This window comes from Hyaena hyaena, unplaced genomic scaffold (assembly GCF_003009895.1).
Source record: "Hyaena hyaena isolate Hyena2069 unplaced genomic scaffold, ASM300989v1 scaffold_522, whole genome shotgun sequence".
Classification (NCBI taxonomy): Eukaryota; Metazoa; Chordata; class Mammalia; order Carnivora; family Hyaenidae; genus Hyaena; species Hyaena hyaena.
The window spans coordinates 635100-645354 of NW_024081156.1; the positions used below are offsets into that span (position 1 = coordinate 635100).

Genomic DNA, 10255 nt, shown 5'->3' on the forward strand with positions numbered 1-10255 from the left:
CAGAAGCTTAACTGACTGAGCCACTCAGGTGCCCCGGGAGAAGCAAACATTAAAAGAAACAAATACTGAAATAAATATGTAATTACAAAGCTAAGCAGAATAACTAAGAAAAAGAATAATACGATGCCATCAGAGAGAAGAGACTGTGCGGTTTTATTTTAGGTGGTTAACCCTGTGACTTAGAATACAGTGAGAAGGCTGGAAGCCCAGATGGGAGAGAAGATAAAAGCAAACCTGAGTGAAATCCAGTCAGGCTGTGGGTGCAAATCAGCTTCAGGGAAACTAAGTGATTCTAGGCCACTTCCAGGCCCATCACTGACTTCTCATACACATATTTTTTTAAAAGTTAAATATGGGGCACCCGGGTATCTCAGTTGGTTGAGAGAGTCCAACTCTTGATTTCGACTCAGGTCCTGATCTCACGGTTCATGGGATTGGGCTCCCCATCAGACTCTGAGCTAGCAGAAGGGAGCCTGTCTGGCATTCTGTCTCCCTGCCCTTCCCCCACTCACACATGTGTGCGTGCGCATGCTCTCTCTCTCTCTCATAAAGTTAAATATGATAGAACGCAAGGCATTAAGCTTCAGCGGAAAATACGCTTATTTAAGTCAATATTTGATAGTAAAGGAAAAAGTATCAGCACAGGATAAGAAACTGGTCTGAAGCTCACGGCAGAATGATTCACAGAGCTAGCAATCTGTCAGTATCCTGAGATTCAGAAATAAAGAGGCAATGAGTGAAAAAGCCCTTTCAATGCTATCAAAGCTTTATTTAGAAAAACTATTTTTTCCCTCATGCACTCATTCATTTACAGGATGGCCATAAGGTCTGAGACACAGGTAATATTTCATTTTTTACAGATTGAACCCCTCAGTTACTTCTTCTGAGGTGAGTTAAAGACAAAATAATTCAGAAAAATCAAAGATATACTATCATGTGTATCATACTATACACTCTAGAAGCAGGTGTAGAGAGGGGCACTTGGGTGGATCAGTTGGTTAAGTGTCCGACTTTGGCTCAGGTCATGATTTTGTGATCTATGAGTTTGAGCTCTGATTTGGGCTCTGTGCTAACAGCTCAAAGCCTGGAGCTTGCTTCAGATTCTGTGTCTCCCTTTTTCTGCCCCTCCTCCCTACCTCTCAAAAATAAACATTAGAAGCAGGTCTAGAGAAAGAGGGAAATGCGCATTAATGCACCACGGTGCCCACTGCAATTTTACATAGGCATTGGACCATGCATTGTTAATAAGAGACAACACACTGATCATATCATGTACTATAATTTATAGTTATTTCCCTATGTGTCCAGCTCTCATGGCCATGCTGTATCCTCACGTTCCCCTTGGGCCTCATAAATGCACATACCCCCCTCTCTGCTCCAGCACCAGGGAACTCCCTTCATTCAGCCTCTGAGCCAGATTCTTATTTCTGAACATGCTGTTCTTCCACTGAAGTCCCTTCCTCTGTCTTTACCTAGCACCCACTCTTCGGGAGCCTTCTAATCTCAAGGCTCTCCTGTTAGGAAGCTTTCCCACACATGCGTAGGACTGGGTTAGGTACCTGCTGTGTTCTCCTACAGAACGCTGCCCCCATCACACCGCACACTACAGAGAAGGCTAGTCATACCATCTGCCCCATTCAATTGTGAGATCCGTGAGGACAGGGACCTTGCCTGCTCTTCTGCTGTGGTACCCCAGTACCAAAAATGAGCCCAGCACACAATAGGGGTACAAAAACTTCCTACTGAATGCACAAAATGTACAACCACATGTCTAGTTGAAAATCTGTAACTAACAAAAAGATCCTGAGGTTTCTTTTTATCTTTTTCCAGACAAGTACTGGGGCATACAACCAAAAAGTGATCCACAATACAGGCACCTCCCACAAGGATGAGGGTGGGATCTAAAATTGATGCCTCTCTTCTATTCTTAAACAACACTTTAAAATCAGCTTCTCCTCCCAAAGGCAAAGCCCTACCAAATTATTTAAATTTCATTTTACATTACTGATTTATGAACCTCTTTGGAGGTATGTGAAATGGTAAAAATACCTCTGGCTAAAAATAGTCTAGCTATTGATCACAGAGCACTTCAGACAGACCATAATGTCAGCCACGAGGCAAATCCTGAAGCTGGAGTCAACCAGCTTCCAATGCTGGGAGCCTGGCTACAATCCTGGGAGCTCAGGGTTGGCTCCGACGTACCCCATGGAGCCCCACAGGGTGGAATCTGCACCTGTGGCCTGTCTGAAGTCACGTCACCTCGACTTTCGGTGACCCTTTGCCTCCTCTTTCAGTTTCTTTGACTAAACCAAAAGGTCTATAGTTCTCATTAAGATCGGCCTAAGTAAATCAAATTACTCTTATTGGTAAGAAGTAGGTCAACACTACATTCTAAGCCCCTCAGTCCAGAGAGAAAAAGAAAGTGCACTGATGTGAGAGAGATAGAGAAAAAGTGAATATTTTCCTTGGTCCACAAAGTTCCATAAGAGGGCATGTTTGACATCTAGCTTATCCTATATTAGTTTGTAAGTCTGCATGGAAAACAGCCTGGAAAGAGAGGACCTCATTTCTATAAACACACTAAAATGTGGAACAAACAGACCCCTCCCTGTCCCACTGAACCCTACATGTAACATGATTTTTCCTGGCCTGTTTCCTAGCAATGGATCCATCTGGAGCCCAAGTTGTCTATTCACTGCTTTAGCTGATCAAAAATAGGAATGCTGTAATTAAGTGGTGAAAGGGTTTGGCTGTGCAAAGCAAGTTACCAAGGCAAACTTACCTTTAAAAAGCCAGCATCCCAGAGCCAGCTTTGGACAGAAACCCAAATGCACATTACCTGGCTCAGGGCATGCCTTTACGCCTTTTTTATCTTATCAAGATGTTTAATTTTACCTCCTGGTTTCTCCCTGCCATGAGAGCAGAAACTGGACTCATTTGGTTTACTACTATATGACCTAGAACAGCACCTGGCATTCAGCAAGCACTTAGTGCAAGATTGTCTTCTGGCTGACTCCCAGCTGAGAACAGGGCAAATAATGAAGCAAGAAGGGAAAGATTGTATCTATCGTAGCTTGCAAGGGAGTAGGATGGAAATTAGATAGGATTACAAAGGGGCCCGTCACCATAATCAAGGGCTGCCAGTAGCACATGCTCCATTTTGAGTGGCCTCGGACATCCAGAGAGTCAAATTAAAAGCCCTTGTTGAAAATGAAAAGCCCTCGTTGAAAATTAAAAGCCCTGGGCTGGCGCTCCAGAAGCTTAACATCATAACCACGCTTATGACGCTAGCATTTCCCTATTTCCCAACACCTTTGATGCCAGCTGACTTTGATGCCTTTAATCTCATCAGGAAAATAAATGATGTCACCATGGCAGCTCTCTCAAAACAGCAAAGAAGCAAGCCCATTCCAAAATGGGCCAGCTTCAGTATTACATAAGTCTTGACGCTTTGGGCAAATACCACATTTTCAAAAGTCTGGCAGAGACAGTGAATTAATGGGAAAAAACACTCAGCAGAGACACAGGGAATACTGGTTTCAATTTCAGCTCCGCCACTAAATTTTTGTCCTTGGGCAAGTCATTCCACTGTGCTGGTCCTTATTTTCTGCCTCTGTAAAATGCGAGTGTTATCCTGAAGGAGACAAGAAGCACTTTCCAGTTCTAAATCACATGATCTCCTCAGGGGCCATCTGCAATAGTCTCCCTTCTCCTTGCTGTTCCCTTCAGTGTCAATCTCCCCTGGCCACTGATGCAAATACTCACCTTTCTCCTTACTCCCCCAGTGTAGCCTCTCCACATAAAAACACCCTGATGGTTTATCAACTTGAAACCGTGGCTTGTATTTAGGCACTTGCTCAAACTACCTTGGGTCTGAACACGGACATGTTCAGAGATACATTTTACTCTTCCCATGTAGGGTGTTAGCCCCTCGGGGTAAAAAGCATGAATATTTCCTATATACACCCAGCACAATGCCAGGCACATCACGGGTGCTCAATTAGGACTTTCCAGCCTTAACAGCAGTGGGAGATACAAGAAAACTTGGGATTACTGTAATTACACTGATGTCCTCCAAACTTTGGGTGACCAACTCAGCCATAAATCAGCTGGAATCCAAGTTTACCCTTTCTTGTTAAGGGATACCTTACTTCAAGGTTGGCTGGGATTGATTTACCTGATTACGGGCGGCACTAACCTATAGCTCTGAATACTCCTGAATAAGTAAATACTTGTTTCAATAGGACTTTTAAAGTTAGGACTTTTAAAGTGGCAGAGGCTCTCTGAAGACAATGCACACATTTTTGGACGTGTGTTCCAGAAATATACAGATACCTCTCTACAGACTGTAATGAGACTCCCTGGGACCAGAGTACAAGATGCTGCTTATTCAGACAACCTCCTCTGTCACAAAGCGTACCTAGAACTTCCCCAAGTCCAGTCTCCTCTTCAGGAGTCAGTCTGCAGACAGCCGCAGGGCAGAAGTGGCCCTTGAGACTTTTATTTCAGTTTGAAAGAAAGGATTTTAAAGTTGAGAGAACAAATCCGTAAGCAGAAGAGCCTCATGTGAAATCCAGAAGCAAGTGAGCCTCATCAGCCTCACTTTAAAGTATTTTTAAAGTTGAGAGGGGAAAATCCATAAGTAAGAACGCCTCATGTAGATGTTTGCATGTTTTTCAAAACTGAATCTACCATCTGTGTCTCAAAGGGTCCCCAGAGTTTAAGTCGATTTCAAATCGGACTGTAACCACCTACTTCCTCTCACAGATGAGTCTTGAGAGCTCATGCGGAGGGGGTTAGCAGGGCGGCACAGTTCCTGGTTTGCGCACCAGCCAAATAGGGTCTTCCCATATGTAAAAGGTCACATATCTGGTGGGAGGCGCAGCTCTGTGAAGGATGGCGAAGAGGCAAGGCGTGCATCCTAGCCAGGCAAATCCAGTCAAATTAATGTAGTTTCAGTGGTGTGGCAGCTGGGCAGCTGGCTTGCTGCCCCGTTTTGGGGGCAGGGGTGGGCGTCAGGGAGGCTGAACACTACAGACTCCGAGGGGGCTGGCCACAGTCACCCTCTCAGACCAAGAACTCCAGTGTCCTTCCTGGAAACAAGACCCTTTCAGTGCTATTTTATGTACAGAAAGAGTGATTATTTGAGACTTGAATACAGAAACTGATAGGATAGGCCAAATGAAAGCTTTAAAAAAAAATGAAGACTTTGTTAATTTTATGTTTAAAAGTATAAGGCAGTTTCACTGTATTTTCATTTAAAGTTTTTTTAATGTTATTGCTTTTTTTTTTTCCTGGTAGTCCAAAATGACATACTAAAAACCAATTCATAATTTATCTTCACATATATTCACAAAAACGTGAACAGAGATGTATGTACAAGGATATTTAGGGAAGCATTATTTTTAATACTAGGGAAATGGAACAAAACCATGTATTCATTAATAGCAAACTGATGAAATCAGCCACAAAGCATCCACACCACAGAATACCACTGCAATAGCCAAAAGGAATGAGACATCCTATATTCAGTGCATGAAAGATGCCTACAACATACTGTGTGCAAACAAAAGCAAACCACACATAAGTGGCAGAACAGTGTGTGTCATGATTCCATTTGGGAAAATAATTCTCTCTGCATATAAAGTGCATAGGATTGTATGTACACAGAAGGTCTGGAAGGACATTCACTGAGCTAAACGGTGGCTGTCTCTGGAGGAAGGAGTATGATATGCTTGGAGAAGAGGGGAAACTCTTAGCACATGCAGTTCCATCCTGTTAATTTTTTTTTTTTTACAAGTATGTATTACTGTTTCAATTGGTTCCTCAGGTGACCACACTGGATTAACATTACTACAATTGATCCATGCGTGGCCCACGTTTTGCTAAGTCAGTTAGCCACATATTTTAAATAATAAAGCACTCTTGAACCCATAACCCAAAATAAAAGTTAGAACTTTGCCAACAACCTAGATCTAACTATCTGATCCTCCCTGCCGTCAAACTGTCTCCCCTCCAGGCAACCATCAGCCCAAATTCCATGTTCATTTTGACTTGTGTAATTAATAAATAAAACATGACAAATAAATATGCACAGTTAGTTTGTTTTCCTTTCAAATTCATTGCTCATCAATCAAACAGAAACACCACAAATTTAATTCTAAGCTTTTCTTTGCACACAGGGGAACCCATCTGCCATTTTTCCAGTGATGCAGTGTAAATCACCCTGGTGGCCGTAATGGGTATTGACACCAACTTCCCACCAGGAAACTCGGCCAGCCAAGATAGAAACTTCGTTAGAGATCATTTCCCTCAAACCAAAGTAAATCAGTGGCTAAGTCAAATCTGTCCTCACTCTGTAATTAAAAACATTTCTAGTTGATCAGAGCAGGCTTTCCCTTTAGGTTGAAAGTAGGCATTTAGTGATATCAGATGATGATCTCTTTAATATATAGGGTTTCTCAGCCTCTTGCCAAATGGAGGGCACTTTAATTACTATACTTTAAGAGACAATACATGATATAACAGTGCCAGTGGGCAAAGAAAGTATGAAATTAAGTTCATCTCTGTAATATAATCCAAATTACTTGAAATCCTCCTTCTAGGTTATCTTAGAATTTGTGTGCCCTTTGATTCTATGAATTCTGAGCCTCCATTTAAAATTAAATCCAACATTCTGCATTTGGGAAATACACTGCATTGTTATGTATGCTTTTCTAGTTTGAGTGGATGCCATAATGAATGATAAGGAAATGCTTTTCCAAGTATGATGTTTATGAAAGTAATAGCTTGTCAACTCTTTGCAAGCAGGCCTGACCTACTCTAGTATCAACATACCATTTTCCAAAAAGAAAATTCTCAAACTTAAATCACAGAAGTCAGCAGTATCAGGAAGTTTCCTCTGGGCTTACTAATGTCTGCTTCTTCCGAATAAAAACTATAATTAAATGGATTCTCAGCTACCAACATTTAATTAACACGAGCAGATAATCCAAAATGGCAAAGAAGCCAGAACTACTGGTATTTAGAGCATATTTTTACACTTGAGAAAGACAGCATCTCCCGTTCCTGACTCTACTACGTGGAGGCTATCAAGGACTGGCTCCCCTGGCGCCCCCTCTCTGCCTTCCCATTCAACCCCCCCAGTCCCCAGCTGGTGCTGGGAATGGATCCCACCATGGAGAGACTGCTACTCCTCTCTCTAAAAGTGTTCTGTAGTTTCTAAGGCAAGAAAGAACTAAATATTTTTACTTTCCTGCTGCTGGGCTGCAGCCTATTCACAGAGAGGGTAAATAATATCACAAAGTCTTGTGCCTCCCAAATTCAATTGTACCAGTGAGAAATGCAGCCAGGGTACCTGCGAGTAACAAACCAAACCAAACCTCGCCTTAGACGTGCTTGTAACCTGGGGGTAGATGCCTACAGCGAAGGCACCGCAGCACTTACTCTTCCTTCCTCAGCAGCTCCTCCTCTGACTCGGTCAGGCGCTGCCTCAGCGCTGCGATCATCTCCACCGCCACATCCACCTGCCGGTTCAGGGCGCGCTCCCGCCTCTGCACTTCCTGCTTTTTCTGCGTCAGCTGCACAAAGGCCGCCCGGACTTCCAACAGTTCGGCAGTTTTCTGGGCCAACTCTTTGGTGAGTTTATCGATTCGCTTTTCGATGGTCCTGTCCACGGCCTCGACCATCCGGTTGAACTTTTCTCTGACGTGAGCCTCGAAAGCAGCTTTGGCGTCCGAGGTGGGCAGGCCGGGGCTGGCCCGTGGCCCCTCCAGCGAGTCTGCACGCAGGTCCACGGCGGTGTAGGTCTGCACGTAGGACACGGGCCGCTCTGCCACCGCCTCGAACGGCTTCCGGTCCCTGGAGTGTTCGTGCGAAATGCTGTATAAGTTAACATAGCTGGGCTTCTGCTTCACCACGTTGCCAGTGCTCTGCAATTTTCCCTGTTTCAGGGGTTCTGTGGAAGTGACCAGGTCTGTGTCTTTGAGGGATGGAAAGAGGCTGCATTTTGTCAAGAGGGTTCTTTCCTGGTAGCTGTGACTGAATTCCAGATGGGCCCTCAGCGAAGACAGGCTTCTAAATCTGGTATGGTCTCCACACCTCGGGCAGCGGAATGGCAGGCACACAGCAACATTCTCAAAGGACTCCTGCCAGGGGTATCTGCTTTCTTCAAAAGCCTTCTGTTGCATTACTCTTCGAGTCCTGGGTAGGGCGAAATAAGACAGGTAGTTTACATGTCTGTTTAAAAAAATGCTGCTGAAATGCCTATTGCTGCCCATGTCCATGAGGGCAGGAACTTTTGGCTTCAAATGACTTTTGCATATAATATCTTATACTAAAATTGAAATGATCCGTGGGCCACATCCAGCTACAGTCACTCATTTCTGTATTGTCTAATCTGCTTTTGCACTAAGCACAAAGGTGAGTGAGTCGTTGAGACATCTATGGCCCTCAAAGCCAAAATTACTACTTGGCCTTTACAAAAAAAAGTTTGCCAACCCCCACCCAGGATTAAAAAAAAAAAAAAAAGGTGGGTACCATTCTCTTTTAGCAGATGAGAAAACTGGAGCCTGGAGGTAAAGTAATTAATTCAAAGCCAGATGATAAGTGGCAGATCCAGAAGTGGAATTCAAGTTTCCTGCCCTCCTGAATTTAGTACGCTAACTGCAAACCTGTGCCCTATTTTATGGATACAAGCCTGATAAGCATGAATTCCAAAAATGAGGAAAACTCACATGAATTGTCAACATTTGTCCTGAGAGGGCAAGTTCAGCGATCTTTCTTCAAGTACAGGAAAGATATAACTCAAGCTAGGCGCAGTGGCATTAAGCACACAATATGCTGGAAATGTTTCAACCTGAGATTTCCACCTTTAGTTATTGCTGTGATGACATATATCAAAATGTTATCATTGTCCCCCGTATTCCATATTTACTGACATTTGGGAAGTCAAGATATCAGATATGTTTTGACCCAAGTGGGGCCATGGCCAAGACTTTATAAAAATACAGTGCTCTGAATGGATTTATCTCCTCTCTGATCCTGTTTTAATACGGTAACTTCTAGAGATGACCAATGTTTGAACCAGGCAGGTACAGCATAACTCTTCTAATAACAGCGAGTTCGTATTTCTTTGAAGGAATTTATTATTTTAGCCCTAGCAACAGATGACTGGTAGCAACCCTATTCTGCAAACAGGGTATACCTATTCCCTCCCGGAGTGGTTTCTGCTTAAATGTAACAAGCTTTGAGCCCTCAAGGGAGGAAGCTCAGCTAAGGGTTTACACTTAAAAAGTGTTGTTATTGGGCCCTCAACCTCTTCAAAAGCAGAGGCGCAAATGGTCCCCAGCCAGCTAGGCAAAGCCTCCTGGTTAATAAACCTCTGGTCCCCCAGAGAGGGGAACCTCTTTCTGTGCTACACCTGCCTGTTTAGCGACCAGTTTTGTGGACATAGGATGCACACCTTGGCACATAAGGCAGGCGAGAGGTGAAGGAGAGGCAAGTCTGGATTCGAGGGGGCAAAGGTAAAGGGGTGGCAACCCTGATGGGGAAGCGGGTAATCACATACTCTAGGAGTACTCCTGCTTTGAAGGGCCCAGCGGAAACCCAGTCCACAGAGTTGGCCATAAAACCCTAATTTCCTCTGCCAGGACCGGCTGGCAAAGACGCTGCCCCGAGGGTCCCGGCTCTCCCCGCCCCCGCTCCGCCGCGGGTCGGCCCCAAGCGCCAGAGTGGATCCGTGCGCACACGAGTTCCCGCAAGTGGGGACCGAGCGCCCAACTCCCGGCCGCATGGAGGGGACCGGCCCCCTCCCCAGCCCGGGACGGCTCTGCCGGCCCCCTCCGCCGCGCCCCGCGGGCCGGGCCGCAGGCGCCGAAGCCCAGCTGCGGCCACTTACCCGACTTGTTGCTGCAGCTGCAGCCGCTGCTGCTGCCGCCGCGGCCGGTGCTACTGCTGCGGGAGCGAAGCGGTTTTCAGCAGAGCCGTAAATCAGGCTGAGCCGGGGCCCGCTCCCACCCCCCGCGCACCCCCGCGCCGGGACCGGCGGCGTCCAGGGCGGAGCGTGGCGCGAGCCGGCGGGGGCGGAGCGCGCGGCTGCCCGGGACCCCGGCGCGCGAGCGCTGGTGCCCCGGGGCGGGGGGAAGGCCTGGAGCGCCCTGCCCGGCGCGCGGGGGCACCGTCTGCCCGCCCCCAGCCGTGCGGCGGGATGGGGCTCAGGATCCCGCTGACATCACGCGGGGAGATGCCGGGATCG

At 45.9% G+C, this 10255-nt stretch overlaps 1 protein-coding gene across 1 annotated transcript in view; it reads right to left on the bottom strand.

The window, feature by feature from the left end:
* Positions 1-10004, bottom strand: part of ZNF365 (zinc finger protein 365) — a 30846-nt gene extending 20842 nt beyond the window's left edge. Inside the window, exons 1-2 of the mRNA XM_039255369.1 lie at positions 9899-10004; positions 7447-8202 (exon numbers count right to left, since the gene is read on the bottom strand). Coding sequence (XP_039111300.1) covers positions 7447-8189 — 743 coding nt within the window. The 5' untranslated portion in view covers positions 8190-8202; positions 9899-10004. The remainder of the gene's footprint in view (positions 1-7446; positions 8203-9898) is intronic.
* Between the last annotated feature and the right edge of the window lie 251 nt (positions 10005-10255).